Source organism: Gadus morhua, chromosome 4 (genome assembly GCF_902167405.1).
Source record: "Gadus morhua chromosome 4, gadMor3.0, whole genome shotgun sequence".
Classification (NCBI taxonomy): Eukaryota; Metazoa; Chordata; class Actinopteri; order Gadiformes; family Gadidae; genus Gadus; species Gadus morhua.
Genome location: NC_044051.1, coordinates 14775836 through 14792452, shown reverse-complemented (window position 1 = coordinate 14792452; position 16617 = coordinate 14775836). Strand labels below are relative to the sequence as shown.

The 16617-nt window shown below is 40.0% G+C and overlaps 1 protein-coding gene across 1 annotated transcript; it reads right to left on the bottom strand.

The window, feature by feature from the left end:
• Window positions 1-202: 202 nt before the first annotated feature.
• LOC115542545 (myosin heavy chain, fast skeletal muscle-like) lies at window positions 203-11291 on the bottom strand. The gene is made up of 39 exons (XM_030354835.1): window positions 11085-11291; window positions 10862-11005; window positions 10614-10770; window positions 10491-10518; window positions 10253-10364; window positions 10057-10149; window positions 9910-9973; window positions 9700-9798; window positions 8248-8351; window positions 7813-7951; window positions 7572-7690; window positions 7336-7485; window positions 7075-7245; window positions 6683-6983; window positions 6468-6538; window positions 6248-6335; window positions 6025-6142; window positions 5792-5915; window positions 5577-5713; window positions 5237-5492; window positions 4897-5139; window positions 4638-4814; window positions 4385-4530; window positions 4192-4282; window positions 3714-4103; window positions 3445-3571; window positions 3125-3243; window positions 2846-3042; window positions 2577-2760; window positions 2312-2477; window positions 2086-2210; window positions 1682-1990; window positions 1387-1590; window positions 1164-1289; window positions 914-1084; window positions 729-833; window positions 537-632; window positions 322-453; window positions 203-223 (listed from the first exon to the last, which is right to left on the bottom strand). Exons 1-39 carry the CDS (start codon window positions 11289-11291, stop codon window positions 203-205), a joined length of 5811 nt encoding a protein of 1936 aa, XP_030210695.1.
• Between the last annotated feature and the right edge of the window lie 5326 nt (window positions 11292-16617).

Sequence of the window (16617 nt, the reverse complement as noted above, 5' to 3'; positions counted from 1 at the left end):
AGATTCAGTCAAAAGACTACTTCAAAAGTTGGTGAAATTATGATGAATGGCCCATTGTTACTCAAAATAATAAAGTAATTAGTGAAACTACCACCATATTATTTTCTTTGTAATAATATTTTATTGCAGCTCATTATTTATTATGAACAAGATGTCATATTTTATGACATGCCTTTATGAATGTACAATGATGCATTACATCTTATTCAGCTGCTTCCTTTCCCTGGGGAAGAAAACAAAAGGAAGACATTAAACAACCAACATTTTTGTTTGCATTTAATTTTTTTCTGAGTAAATGGGCTAATAGAGTGATGAACTTACCTTGCCACCATCACGGCTCTTAGACCTCAGCTTGTTGACCTGAGTCTCAGCGATGTCAGCACGTTCCTCAGCCTCCTCCAGCTCATGTTGAACCTTCCTGCACTTGGACAGGTAAGAGTTGGCCTGCTCCTCCTGTAGGAACATTCATGTTTTGTTTAAATAAGAAGTACAAAATTGATTCAACAACCTGATTTTGTTACATCGTTTCTACTTACCGCTTCCTCAGCCTGCCTCTTGTAAGCCTTCACCTTCAGCTGCAGCTTATCAACAAGATCCTGGAGTCTGGCACCATTCTTCTTATCCTCTTCAGTCTAAAGTAATGAAAATGGTTACGCCCAAAACTCTTGACTGTAATCTTTTCTGATATTCATTGATTTAAATGTTATTTTCAATATAAGCTGGCATACCTGGTAGGTGAGTTCCTTCACTCTCCTCTCATATTTCCGGACACCCTTAACAGCATCTACTCCGCGTCTCTGTTCACCCTCAACCTCTGTTTCCAACTCACGCACCTTAAGAAATCAAAATGTTCAATAAATGTACTCTTATTATGCTGGAAATGTAAATACATCCATGTTTGCCAGTATCTTACTCTGGACTCCAGTTTCTGGAGCTGCTTCTTGCCACCCTTCATGGCCAGGTTCTCAGCTTCATCCAGGCGGTGCTGCAGGTCTTTCACTGTAACCTCCAGGTTCTTCTTCATCCTCTCCAGGTGAGAGCTAGTATCCTGCTCTTTCTTCAGCTCCTCAGCCATCATTGCAGCCTAATATAAAATATAAAATATTAATCGAGAGTTCAAGCAATTTCCAAATCAATGAATTAACAAATAATAGCAAGCCTACATCAGTGATGGCCTTCTTGGCCTTCTCTTCAGCATTCCTGGCTTCCTGGACGGTGTCGTCCACCTCACCCTGGACCTGGACCAGGTCAGTTTCAAGCTTCTTCTTTGTGTTCAGAAGACTTGTGTTCTAAAAAAATATATAAATATATATTATATATATATATAATATAAATATTCTAGGAAACTTGGGAGCCTTTCTTGGAAGAATATGTTTATTTGTTTACCTGAGAGTGCAGAAGTCCAACGCGCTCACTGGCATCAATGAGCTCTTGCTCAGCCACTTTGCGGCCTCTCTCTGTCTGTTCCAGAGCTGCCCTCAGCTCCTCAATTTCAGCCACCATGAGACCGTTCCTACGGTCCACCATGGCAGCCTGCTCCTTCAGGTCTTCACCTCCTCTGACGGCATCATCAAGATGCAGTTGGGCATCCTAAAATGAACATGAAAACACCATGGAAGATGTCACAAAAGGATATCAATGTCCTTATATTTTATGTCCTGGGCATTAGTTTCTGTCATACCTTCAGTTGTCCCTGAACATTTCTCAGCTGCTTCTGAGCTTCAGCAGCCTGGCGGTTGGCATGGCTCAGCTGGATCTCCATCTCATTCAGGTCTCCCTCCATCTTCTTCTTGATTCTCAGGGCATCATTCCTGCTCCTGACTTCAGAGTCCAGTGTGCTCTGCATGGAGTCAGTGATCCTCAGGCTGTTCCTCTTGATCTGTTCCATCTCTTCATCCTTCTCAGCCAGCTTCCTGTCAACCTCACCCTTAATCTGGTTGAGCTCCAGCTGGACACGCAGAATCTTGGACTCTTCATGCTCCAGAGTACCCTAAATTATAAACCAATGTTGGCATATTCATGACATATTCAATTTCATAATAACAATGGTCTGTCCCAATTTATTTATATTTTTATCATAATCACCTCAGCTTCCTCTAGGGCTGTCTGGATCTCACTCTTCTCTGTCTCCACCTGCTTCTTGGATTTCTCCAGCTCATGGATGCTCTTTCCAGTCTCACCAATTTGTTCAGTCAGGTCCGAAATCTCCTCTGTTGTGAGGGGTACATATGTTTGTTGTCATAAATTTCAGTAAAGTTATGTATGTAGCAATCTTGGAAACATTGCTTTCAAAATGAACAGTTTAACTCACGTTGGAGGTTCTTGTTTTCGCGCTTCAGGGTCTCCAGCTGATCCAGAGCTTCTTCATAGGAGTTCTTCATCTTGAAAAGCTCAGTGCTGAGAGAACGAGCCTCTTTCTGAGTTCCTTCAAGCTCTGCCTGACCCTCCTCATATTTCTGCTTCCAGTCAGCCAAAACCTGCACAATATTGTTAATAAAGCGGTAAATGTTAATCACTTGAAGAAAAATCATAGAATAATAACATTTAAACTGCCATTTCAATGAATGACAGCACACCTTATCAAAGTTCCTCTGCTTCTTGTCAAGATTGGCAGCCAGTCCGTTGGCCCTCTCCACATCAACCATGAGGTCCTCCACCTCACCCTGGAGTCTCTGTTTGGTCTTCTCCAGAGAGGCACACTTTGAGTTCACAGCCTCAATCTGTTCCTCAGCCTCTTGAAGGCGCTGGGCAAGCTTTTTCCTGTTAAAGTATCACATGTTTTCATTTGTAGACATTCATCAAAGATAATGTGCTCTTTAGCGAAAGTATTAAATGTTTGACTCACTTGGACTCCTCAAGCTCCTCAGTGCGCTGGATAGCATCAGTTTCATACTTGCTCCTCCACTGAGCCACCTCACCGTTGGCCTTGGACATTCCACGCTGCAGCTCAGCCTTGGCCTCCTGTTCCTCCTCAAACTGCTCCCTCAGAAGGTCACAGTCATGGCGGGCTGATTGCACTCCATGAGCAAGAGCATTCTTGGCCTGCAAAGGGGGAACAATTTAGATTGAACCTGCCGCAAAATATTGAAACAATTTAGTCAGATGATTTGAAATGAATGTATACCTTGACTTCCTCCTCATTTAGCCTCTTCAGATCCTCAATCTGCTGAGTGAAGGCCTGCTTGCCTCTGGTAAGCTGGGAGACGAGACCCTCTTTCTCTTCAAGCAGACGACCAAACTCACCTATGTCATGACATACATATTCATGCAAATATGTCAATAACACAGATATACCACATCCTTGAACAGGCTTTATTTTCATTATCCCCACATATTTGGGGATAGTGCGGGGGGTGTATTGGGTTATGGTGAGAGCTTTTCATATATATAGGGTATTTTTTTAATTATTGTATATGCTAAAGGAAGTCTGAAGGAAGTACGTACCATTTTCTGTCAGTAGTCTTGCTCTCTGAGCACTGATGTCATTGATCTGGCGACTGTTCTCATCACTCTTAGCCTTGATTTCACTCAGCTGGTCCTCAAGGGTACGGCATATCTTCTCCAGATTTCCCTGGTGATTCAATTTGTCTTCAGCATAAATGGTTTGTGATAATTATTTGTATATGATGTATGATTATATTTGATTAAATATATTGAAATTGTACTTATTGTATTTGTATTTCAAACATTAATTGTATTCAAACATCCTTCACCTTGGCCTTAGCAACTGCTTCCATGTTGCTGGAGAGGTCATCAATCTCCATCTTGTACTCGCTCTTCTCCTTCTCAAGCTTCTGCTTGACACGCTGGAGGTTGTCAATCTGCTCTCCCAGCTCTGCTACACTGTCAGCCTGCTTCTTACGCAGAGCAGCAGCAGTGGCTTCATGCTGCAGGGTGGACTCCTCAAGGTCACGACGCAGCTTCTGGAACTCAGCCTCCCGCTTCTTGTTCATCTCAATCTGAGCAGAAGTGGCTCCACCAGCCTCCTCAAGCCTCTCACTGATCTCTTCAAGTTCTCTGGAGAGATCCGCTCTCTGCTTCTCAACCTTGGCCCGAGCAGCACGCTCAGCCTCAATCTCTTCCTCCAGCTCTTCAATACGTGCCTAATAAGTAAGGAACACATAATACTTTGTAAAAATGTACCATTGTTTATGGTTAATTGATGTGGGATTGTCATATAAATTGTCTTACCTGAAGCTCCTTGATCTTCTTCTGAAGCTGAGCACTCAGGGACTGCTCATCCTCAATCTTGCTTAGAAGCTGACTGGTCTCAAAGTCCTTCCTGATAATGAAACAATAACACACAAATTAATAACATACAAATCACACACTTATGAACGTATGAATCTTTAAAAACAAAGCATGATTTGCTTGATGACATTACTTTTTGAGTTTCTCGTCAGACTGCTGTTTGTCGTTCTCAAGATCCATTATGGATTCCTGAGCCAATTTCAGATCACCCTCAAGCTTTCTCTTGGATCTCTCAAGGTCCATACGGAGCTTCTTCTCTTGCTCCAGAGAACCTTCAAGCTGGATGTCAATAATTGAAAATAATTGAGAACAATCAAATGTAATATTGAATATTCACTCAACTCCATTGCTAATATTCATTGAAAGTTTCCATGAGCTTTTCTCACATCATCAACTTGCTGTTCAAGCTTGGTCTTGGCCTTGGTCAGAGTGTTGACTTTGTCTTCCTCTGCTTGCAGGTCATCAAGAGTCTGCTGATGTGACTCTTGGAGGGCTTTTTTCTCCTTTGTCAACTTAGCAACACTCTCATCCTGAGAGGCCATCTCCTCAGTCAGGTTCTTCACCTAAACAAAACAAAATTATGTTTAATACATCCTTATTTGTATTTTATTTTATTTGATCGCCTTTCAAAGAATCTTGACAAACCTTGTTCTCAGTGGCATGCTTTTCCTTCTCCACTTTGGCCAAGGTAAGCTCCAGGTCATCAATGTCCTTCTTGAGCTCAGAGCACTCATCCTCCAGTTTCCTCTTCTTGGCAGTAAGCTCAGCATTCATTTCCTCTTCATCCTCGAGTCTCTCGGTTGTCTCCTTGAGTTTAGCCTCCAGCTGGATCTTACTCTTGATGAGTCCCTCACACCTCTCTTCAGTATCATTCAAATTTTCTCCGTCCTGTTTAAATTGTGTCGTCAAATCATTCATATCAAATGTCATATCACAGGTATCTCATTGTGTGTACATGTTGAGATAAATAAACATTTTTACTTACAGAGGCCACTTGCAGTGCAAGATCATTCTTCTCCTGCAGCAGAGCAACCATCTTCTCCTCAAGTTCCTTCTTCTTTGCGAGGGCAGTGGTCAGGTCTGTCTTCATCTTCTCATAGTTTTCCTTCATCGCAGAGAGCTCTTTCTCAGTTTCAGCACTCTTCAGAAGAGGCTTGATCTTGTAGTACACCTTCATCCATGGCCAGTGTTTGACATTCATGAATGAGCGAACGTTGTACTGAATAGTGTAGATTGCTTCCCTATCAAATAAAATAAACCAGTCATATTTTGCACACAGTATCTTAAAACCTGTATGACTTTTGAGCACTATGTTTAAATCATACCTCCTCTCTGTCATCTTCACATACTCCTTTCTCATGACATAACCTCTGCAGAGAGCCTGAATCATTCCGACCAGAGCAGCCAGCTTCTCATCTCGCATCTCCTCAAGAGTACCCAGAAGACCAGCTTTGAAGAACACCTAGGTTAAGAAAAACATCTCGTCAGAGAGTATCTTTCAATCAAGTACATATATGCTTTTTGACAACAATAAACAGACCTTGGTGTGTCCAAATTTGTACTCGTCGTGAGGCACATCAATGGACCCAAGCAGTTTCTCAGAAGCCTTCTTGTTGTCAATGAACTGACCCTCGGGAATGACACTGGCATTCAGTACTTTGTATCTGTGGGAGTGCAATGTTAAGTGTTTAAAAGTAAGGTGTATATAAACAAGTTTAAAATATGTAACTGTATAATCGTGACAATATAATTGTTCTGTCAATTAGGTAATACCTCTGCTTGAAGTCAGCATAGAGGATCCTGCTGGGGAAGCCCTTTCTGCAGATTCTGATGCCCTCCAGCACACCGTTACACCTCAGCTGGTGGATAACCAGGTGGTTCTCCATCATTCCTGTGAAGTGTGATATATTTTTTACTTTTAAAATATGACATTCATTTTGCTATATCCTACTAAAACACCAACCTCGAATGTAGAGATTAATTGAAGAAATATTACCTGGTACTTTAATTTCATTGGGAATGAGACAACGCACAAAGTGAGGATGGGTGCTCCTCAGGTTGGTCATCAGTTTGCCCAAGTTCTCCTAAAGACACATCACAGAATAAAATATGAAATATATACAAATTAACTGATAAAGAACAAATTCAGAGAATACTTATGAAATATGGCATCAAATTACATGTATTTCTACATTTATTGGCTTGTTTAACCTTACCCTGAATTGTGAAGACACTGTCTGCATGGAGCCACCCTTCTTCTTGCCTCCCTTCTTTGCACCCCCGACCTCTGTTTTAGATTATTGTTAATGAGTAAAAAATGTTCCCGTTTTGGTTTATAAAATAGAGGCAATAAATGGCTTCAAAATAAATGGGTATTACAATATAATGGATGAACAGTTATAAACTATGATTACATGGTATGAATATGTACCTTCAACTACAGGTGGGTACAGGACAGGGAGCAGTTTGTTTGAGGACTTTTGGTACAGCTGAATGACAGAATCGTTTAGGGGATCCTTGTTCTTGTCCAGCCAGCCAGTGACGCTGTAGGCCACGGTACCAGCATAATGCACCATGGCGAAGTCAGCGTCAGCCTTGCCCTTTGCAGGCTTGGGCTTCTCAAATGCTTTGTTTTTGCCAAGATGCTGTTCATACAACTTGTTCTTGAAGGAAGTGTCTGAGGCTTTGGGGAACATGCACTCCTCTTCAAGGATGGAGAAGATGCCCATTGGCTATTTAGAAAGAAATATCAGGAAACATTATGTTAAGGTGGTATTGAATCAGTATTACAATCGTGATATTTAGTTATACAATGCTGTTTACCTTCTCAATTAGCTCAATGCAGGCAGCCAAGTCCATGCCGAAGTCAATGAACTCCCAGATGATACCCTCCTTCTTGTACTCCTCTTGCTCCAGGACGAACATGTGGTGGTTGAAGAACTGTTGCAGTTTCTCATTGGTGAAGTTGATGCACAGCTGCTCCATGCTGTTGTACTGATAGAGAACATTAGGTTAGCAAATGTTAATCCAGGTAGACACTGCTTTTAGCCGGGGAAATTGTTATAATAAGAAATGCAATCTTACATCAAAGATCTCAAAACCAGCAATATCCAGCACACCAATATAGGACGATCTTGCTTGCTTGGTGTCCAGCATCTGGTTGATACGGATGACCATCCACAAGAACATCCTCTCATAGATAGACTTGCCCAGGGCACTCACTGAGTTGTATACCTAGAGCGTGGTGGAAGATTAGATATACATACAAATTACAACTATTGCAATAACTTTTTGAAAGGTATTCCATGGTATTTCCATACCTGGGGTACTGTCTGTCCCTTAGTGACAAACTCATTTCCGACCTTCACTCTGGGGTAGCACAAACCCTTGAGCATGTCAGCAGAGTTGAGACCAAGCAGGTAGGAGATTTTGTCGGCCTCTGCATTTTTTATATGAAAGAAAGAATGATGACAAATTCGTACAGATAGTGAATACATTTAATTACAGCAAACCAGGACTTTGGAAATGTTCAGTGGTTGTTTTAAAACATTTTTAACTCACCCTCATTGCCGTCAGGCTCAGCCTGCTCCTCACGCTGCTTCTGCTTGAACTTCATGTTACCGTGGTGAAGCACAGCACCAGTGAACTTGTAGATGCCCATCTTCTCCTCACCATTGAAACCCAAAATATCAATAGCATCCTGTAGGAAAATAAAGTATATAATATGAAATTAAATTCAAAGAGTATTCAAAGAGTCTCTATTAACTCTATCTTGGTTTGTAATGTACAGAGATTTCCTGATTCTGCTGTACGCGGACAGAGCAGAGCGCACTGAGATCGGGCTGAAACCATTCTGAGTAGATTCCGCAGGCTGTAACACTGAGTTAAAGTCCTCCTAGTTTTTTGATCGGCCCAAAGTCCCAAGACATTTTCTGGTCCCGGTTAGTCCCTGCCGATTAAAATACCTACCTAAGGTAGTTGTAAACATTGACTCACATCAGTAGCATCCAGCTCCTCTTTGTCATCAATGCTGGCCACAGTGATATGACCCTGACTGCACATGGGGAAGTCGTAGGGGTTGGTGGTGATTAGGGACATTTCTGCAGAAAATAGAAAATGGTCACTTTAATGATTATAATTGTCATTTTTCTACTTCAGAATCCTGAATGATAAGTTAAAGGCAACCCTATATAACAATACGGGCCCTATTTTAACGGTCTGAAACGCAAGTGGGAAGCGCAAAGCGCAAGTAGCTTTGTGGGCGGTTCTACGGCGCTATCGCTATTTTACAGGCGGATAAATGACACTTGCGTTGCGGCGCAAGTGTCAAAAGGGTTGGTCTGAAGCAGCCTAGTTACCCGTAGCTGTGGTTTGGGCGTAACGTCCAACAAACCAATGAGAGTGCCAGCTCCCATCCCCTTTAAGAGCCATGAGCGCATTTGAATCGGACGAGTTGATATTTTGACAGCGCGTCTGCAGTCTCCGATGAGACAGATGCACATGAATTTCAAACTGCAAATGGCTCAGTGTATTGCCAAATAATATGGCCTAATTCACACATGGAATAAGGGGTTTTCTTCCACAACTTCAGAAATACTGAGTCCTCAAATAAATTTCGGCAAAGAAAACGTATATGATATAACATATGATATGCGGTAACTGTGGTTCTATTTAATGATATACGCAATACATTATAAACATTGTTTCTTATCAGTATTGTATGCTATCCTAATATGCATTTGTCCCCGCGGTAATAGACATTGCCATTGATTGTATTATGCGTTACGTGTTTAGTTTGCGTGTGTTTAAACAGAGCACACACGCGCGCCCGCATTCATTCATTCTTTTTAACACTCACTCGCGGTAAAACAATGTTTTTCACGATCAAATACTCATCAATCCTAAAAGTTATGGGCATGTAGGCCTACACGATGTCTCTGTCAAGAAAATATGTGTTTGCTGTACGGTGTTTGCAGATGCATTGATTTAAAAGTACAACTTATTACCGCTGCATCATTTGTTCTTTCCCAAATAATTTACCAAGAATGTGCGGCTAGGTAGATGGGAGAAGCAAAATGTATGCGCGAGGTGCACAAGCAATCCGTATGCATCGCATGCGCATGTATGCATGCGCCCTTAAAATAGCATCTGAACAACGCGCCACTGACTTTAAACCAGGTATTTCCTGGTCAGTAGCGCAATGGTATTCAGAAACGGCAAAATATCGTTTGCGCCAGAACACGCCTCCTCCTTCCGCCGAACCGCCCCTTGGGGCGCATGATCAATCCCTAATTTACCGGCGAGTGGCGGTGGTGGGAAAAGAACGCTCTGCGCCAGTTGTAAACTAGCAACGACACATGCGCCAGTGACCAAGTCACTTGCGCCGGATGCAAGATAGGGCCCTACATCTTACTGCAACATTTTTTTCTCACTACTAAACCATCTCACCAACAATCTCAGGTTTGTGGTTGGTCATCATCTGGTAGAAGATGTGATAGCCTCTCTCATCGGGAAGCTGGAATGTCACTCGGGACTTCTCGAGCAGATCTTCAAGGTTTTAAAATAATAGCATAAAGTTTTGATTCACATTACTAGATCGAAACCTATTCCCCCCATGATGAGAGTTAATTCAGTGTTATTTGGGTACAAGATACTTACACGTCTCAATGTCAGCACTGGCCAGTTTACCAGTTGCACCGAAATGGATTCTGATGAATTTACCCTGTTTAGAAAAGCCTCTTTTCAGTTTTCGTCAAAGATCAAGTATGTCATTGCATTTGTTTGACATACTAAATTTGTACTTACGAAACGAGATGAGTTGTCATTTCTCACAGTTTTGGCATTACCGTAGGCCTCCAGCAGGGGATTGGCAGCAATAATCTGGTCCTCCAGTGACCCCTATGAGGAAAGTCCAGCATTGATACTCACTTCTCAGGGCATCCTACATCCTTTGTGTTTTTTCTATATATAGTGTACGGATTTTATGCTTTTTGAAGCATACCTGAATCTTTCCAGGGGCTTGGTCCTTCTTCTTGTCACTACTCACTGCGATGGTAGCAAAGTACTGGATGACACGCTTGGTGTTCACAGTCTTTCCAGCACCGGATTCTCCGCTGGGTGGGAAAAGGAGGTAATATCGACTTTTTTACATTGTCTGATTCCTCGTGAGATTTTTGTGAGGTAATTTTGTACTTGTAAATTTAATTCATCCAACTAAACATCAACAGGTATAAACTTACGTGATCAAGACAGACTGATTCTGTCGATCTGCAAAATAAATCAATTAAAGTTACATTAAATTTTTTCAGACATTTCGACCATACATCATTACATTTATTTTTGCCAGATTTCCTTATACATACCAGTAAGCATGTTCTGGATGGCATTGTCAGAGACAGAGAAGATGTGGGGTGGTGCCTCCATACGCTTCTTGCCTCTGTAGGCATTGACAACCTCCTGATCGTACACTGGGAGCCACTTGTAGGGGTTTACAGTGGCACAGAACAGCCCGGAGTAGGTCTGAAGGAGATCATTCAGAGATGATCATTAATATGATCTGTGATATTTGATAAGTATTATCTTACTTCATTTAGTTGGTAAAATATCTTACGTAGATCATCCATGCTGCATAACGCTCTTTGAGGTTATACAACACAGAGGCTTCATTGAGATGGGTCATCATGGCCATGTCCTCAATTTTGTCATACTTGGGAGGATTCATGGGTGTGACATCATCCTCTTTTACGGTCCTCTCCTAAAAATGGCACAAAAAAAAGTGACATTTGGAAATTGCAAAAAGAATTCTGCATGGCAATAAATAAATTGCAGCCTACCTCCTCTGTAGCCAAGACTTTAACAGTGACTTTGCCACCATCCTTCTTAAGGATTGTACACTTGACGTACAGCTCCTTAGCATCAGTCACATATGCAGCACTCTTGGCATCAAAGGGCGCGCTCTGGGACTCAAGCCTCTCCTTTTCTGGCTTACGGAGGAAAATTGCAGCCTTGCCATAATAGGCCATCTCTGCGTCCGTACTCATGGTGGCAGCTTACTGTCAGACAAAGATGATGATATGTTTTGATGTATCTCACATGCTCAAATTGTTCTTATACAGATCAGTGTGGCTTGGGTGAAATAACTCTTACCTTGTTCTTCTTCCCAATGAGAAATCTTAAAGTAATAGCCCTTAAATTGAAAGACATGTTATTTGCACTATTTCACATGACAAAGGAAAGTTGTAGCACCATGATGACGTTCAGTGTATTGTAAATGCTGGTTCATATTTCTTCAAATACAATCATACTGCATGACGTGCATTGTTCATTCAATGCATGTGGTCAATAGATTATATTTGTTTAAAGGCCCAGTGTATAGGATTTAGTGGCACTATTGGAATGGACTTGGCAGAAACGGACTGTAACATTCATGAGTACGATTTAATTAGTGTATAATCCCATAAAAATAAGAATCATGTTATTGAAAGCAACCTATATTCACGTGCCGCAGTGCAAGGAAACATTTGCTTTTAGAGCCGACCGCTATCGAGAGAAATTATCAATACATAAAACAGATAGCTATAATTATGTGTCTATGAATGCAGTTTACCACTATGGATGCAATAAGAGGACTTTGTGAAATTTTAAAAAAACCTGCTACCTCCGCCATTTCCTACAACACAGTACAGTGTCCATGGTGACTATGACAATGTTATCCGAGTGTGATTAGTTAATCTGATTCGTAGGCTTAATAGCCATGAAATGTGATCCTGGTGCTCGTACATTTAAATCCCCTTTTCCTCAAAGGAGAAGGTATAGTCCCATTCAGCTCCATGATTTGTTATTATTTATTGACATGGGAAAAGACGTAACGAACAATCACATTCAACATAAAAGGACCTTTACTTGTACGCCATGATGTATCGTTTTATATTTACACACTAATTTAGCAAATATAATAAATTATAAAATAACCTCATCAATTGACTCTTGGCTACTCAATGCTGACATTGGTGAGAACATCATTTTGGCATAACTATAATAATCTCTAAATTACACAAGAATATTAAGTGAATGTCAAACAGAGAATTAACGTTATAAATGCATGAGAGTTGTATCTTCATTCTGACTTACCACTTGTTGTTACTTCCTCAACTGCCCTGAGAGCTGTTCATCCCTCTGGGTCCTCTTATATACTAGGCCGCAGAGTTAGACAACACTCAATATGGGCATGATGGGTAAACCCTCTTATAGCTTTGGTTTATATTTCATATGTGGTTTATTACCTACTTACTTACTATTTCCATGGGTACATGAGTTGAATTCTAATGCATTGCTTATTCTGTCTTAAATTATAGCACATTGCACAGTTGTATGTGTACAGATGTGTTACCTCTCAGGATAAAGCAAATCCAGAATGTCACTAATAGTTTTCCATCAATCAATATTTAATATTTTTTAATTCACAATTCACTTTGAGCTGCCTTATTTCGATACTGCAAATCAGGAATATCACATAAAATAAAGTCAAATGTCTGAAGAATACATGTAAACAGATTAACGTTATTATAACCGTAACTGGCAGCCTTAAGGCAATGCTTAGTGCTTACAACACACCAGACTTTATATGAAACATGATATTATTATGGGTGTAGTGTTGCATATATATATATATATATACATATATCATTTTCGAGAACTCATCACTTTGATGTACAGTTCCAAAATGTTCATTCAATTTAAAAGCCCTGAAGGGAGATCTGTATGCAATTAACTAACTGTGTTTATGTTTGGTCATAAAAGTTTTATAAAATGAGGTAACTGGAAGTTATGTGTCAACCTTTGGAAGTGGTTGACCTAGTGGCATAATGTAAGAAACAAGATTCTATGTGTCACAAAGAGTTCTGTGTGGCTTTCTAATCTATGGAGTAACCGCTTATACTGTCGTATACTGTCCTGTGTTGACAAGGCGGCCCACCACTATCATCAGCCTCCAAAGAAGGCCTGCCTTTCCTAGGGCACTTAAATAGCCTTCTCAAATCACTATGATAGACTCTATACTATTGTTCAAATGTGTATGTAGAACAAGCACTTTCAAAGAGGTCTTTCTTAACGGGAACATCGATGGCACGTGTGTCATCGATGTTACCATACATCGATGTTACTCACATCGGCGCTACCATACGACCGCGTCCAAGAGGGCTGATCCGAAAGTGACTCAATTCCTACACACAGCACTTTTTTAAGCTTTATTCCAATAAAGCATATTTTCATTCGTCTCAGAAATGTAATGGAAAAAAGGGACGACGTAAACTAAATTTCTGCATCGCGACAGCCCTATCAGGAAGTGTAGCCTGGTTGCGTTGGAAAGGAGTATGGTGGCACAGAGCCACTTTAGCCTAAATGGTTTGGGGAGAACCTTGATATAAATATTGCCCGGTTGAGTCTAAATACATGGTCAATATATTTCCTTAATTTCTCCATGTGTTAGAAAGCAGAGCACACCGCCCCGACATAATAGACAGCTCAGACAGGGAGAGAGTAGATGACAATTTATTAATCCCCGGAGAGGAGAAATTCCTTTGTAACAACAGCCCAGCAGCAGTGGAAAACACAGGATAAGATGAAATACAATAAAAATACAAGTAATGATGAAAACAAAAATTTAAATGCTAAAGTAAAGACAAAAATAACAAACCGGGCCAACAAAACAGATGGTATAAACAATGTGAATTATAAAGTGTATAGTGTGAAGTGTAAATTATAAAGTGACTAAGTACCAGTTCTACACAGTGTATTGAAGTGTATAAATGCTAATTAAAAAAAAAATGAGAAGTGGCCCAATGGTCAAGTATGTATACATATATATATGTATATATATATATATATATATATATATATATATATATATATATATATATATATATATATATATATATATATATATATATACATACATACTTTGGCCTAAAATTATTTCTGTATGTTGATGTGATACCTACTTCATACTTATTACAGTATGCAGCAACCAGGAACAATATTAGTCACTCATGTACAGTTTTTGGTAGTTTTGAATTGGTTAGTCCATTTTATCAAAATAATATAACTTGAAATTTTAAATAAATGACAATCTTGAACAAAAACATTTTTATATATATTGTTTACTACATTTACTATTTTTTTCTTATTTTTATAGATATTGGGCTATGCCTCCTGTACACCAGGAGGTGTAGGACCAGAGCTTGCAGGATCATGAGGGATCCCCATCAACCTATAAATGTTCAGTCTGCTAGAGTCAGGCAGACTCCTTTGCTGTCACGCAACACAAATAGAACGGCTGAACTGAGCTTCCTCCAACAGGCCATCAGGAATATCAATGCCCACCCCACCAGTGGCCCCTTCGATTCACTCAAACAAACTCTCTGACAATGACAATCACAAACAACTCTACAAGTGCCTTACAGACATTGGACATCCTATACAGTCACCTCTTAATTCATTGTTTAAATGTATACATGCTTTTTATCTTTTAGTCTTATATTGCACCGCCTCTGCAACACTGTCACTTTTATATTTCACTGCATACTTGTAAGCATGTGACAAATACAACTTTGTGAATATTCAGCAGAGAACTTAACCTGAAAAAAAAAAAAAAGATTAAGGTGTGTGTTGAAACCATTCGTTTTTTTTTATTATTATTATTAGAATTGTAATGCTATTGGGAACTTAACTTGGCAGAATCACAGATCCTAACCCTCAGCTTATTGAACTCAGTCTTAGCAATGTGATTTATTTACATTATTATTTTGGTGATAAAAATTATTATTAACATTCAGTACACAAAGGCTTGTAAAGTGCAGTCCCAGTTTCACATGGGTCCAGTATTTTCGGGGCATTAGTTTGAATTGTAACCACTTCAATTGTGTGAGCTGTAGTTTATATTTAAACACATCTGTGACAACTCCTCATCATCAATATTTTCAGCAAGATAAATTTTCCATTTAATTTAGCTATAAAGTCTAGAAATGTCTACATAAAAAACGTGGTAACATCTGAGATTGTCTTTGGATCCACTAGTGTTGTTTAATTATTGTTATTGGTTTTATTAATACTGTATATTAATGTATTATCAATATTAAGTAAACTCAAACCAATTTTCCCCACTTTATTTTTATTAAATTTGGTTTTGATTGAGTCTCATGGATCAGAAAATTGAGACTCAATGAAAACACAATTTGATTTAAACAAATAATCAGGTGAGATCAAAAACAGGTCTGGAAACTGTTCTCACCACTCTTAGGACTCGTTCAAAGTCAATAAGACATTAAATGATCCCAAGTGGTTAGAGACCGCCTTGCCTCTCTGACAACATGTGCTACTCTGCCCGCTGGGAACGAATATTAAAAAGATGTGCAACAAATGTTTTGCCAAATGAGGGCTTTATAAAGTCTAGATTAGTACCGACATAACATGGGGAGACCTGTATAGAAGTTAAGACCTCATCTAAAGATACATGAATGGAGAACGTCCATAAAAGCAAGTGAAAGTCTATAAATAAAGCAGGCTTATGTCGTTACATCCATAGCTGGCAATCCTCATGGGATGCCAAAGACGCAAGTCCGTTTTATGACACCATGTCAGACTATGCATCTCCATGTGGGAACCAGATATATTTCTAATGGTGTATTATTACATTTGAAAATATTTTCTTCAGGTTGCCTCTCGTCACTGTGTTAAAATGTAATTCCAAGATTTCTTATTTGTTTATTCAGGTGAATAGATTTACTGTTTCATAATCGGTATTCACAACAATACAGTACATTATATATGTGGTATATTTAGATGTTCCAAACAAATAATGATTCAAGTCTAATGTAGGCTAGTAGGAGCCAGCCCTCGCACAGAAATGAAGATGCACCTTAACCCTTTGCAAATGAGATGACCATTTGGTTGAATTACCTATAAATCAGACAGCAATCCAGGGACTTGAAGGAGGTCTTCAATGTCCCTGGGATTGCTCCATCGACCTGTGGCTGTGGTATTCTATGTAGTTGCCTCTATATCTCGTCCATCACAGTGATAAAGTCCAAAGAGGAGCATAACCACAAAGCTCTGAAGATGTGCCAGACCCTCTTCCCCTCAAATCAAGTTGGGTTCTTCACTTCTACACACTACTCTGTAACCATGAAGGGGAATAATTAAAAGCTTTCCAGCCCAGGTGTTTGTAGTCTGTAATGTACACAATGGAATGCTAAAGGAGTTCAGCTCTTGTACAACCCCGGTAAGCCATGTCCAAGGAGCTGCAATCCTGGAGCCCCAATGTGGGAATGTAAAACCAGATATACCACACGTTCCTTTTCGTCCCATGCC

Coding starts and splice junctions, on each gene's coding strand:
- LOC115542545 (XM_030354835.1), bottom strand. CDS start 11,291: ATGAGTACGGACGCAGAGATGGCCTATTATGGCAAGGCTGCAATTTTC. Junction 4,531..4,637: donor TTGAACAGCAAGTTGATGAT/GTGAGAAAAGCT, acceptor ATTGACATCCAG/CTTGAAGGTTCTCTGGAGCA. Junction 4,104..4,191: donor AGAAGATCAAGGAGCTTCAG/GTAAGACAATTT, acceptor CTTACTTATTAG/GCACGTATTGAAGAGCTGGA.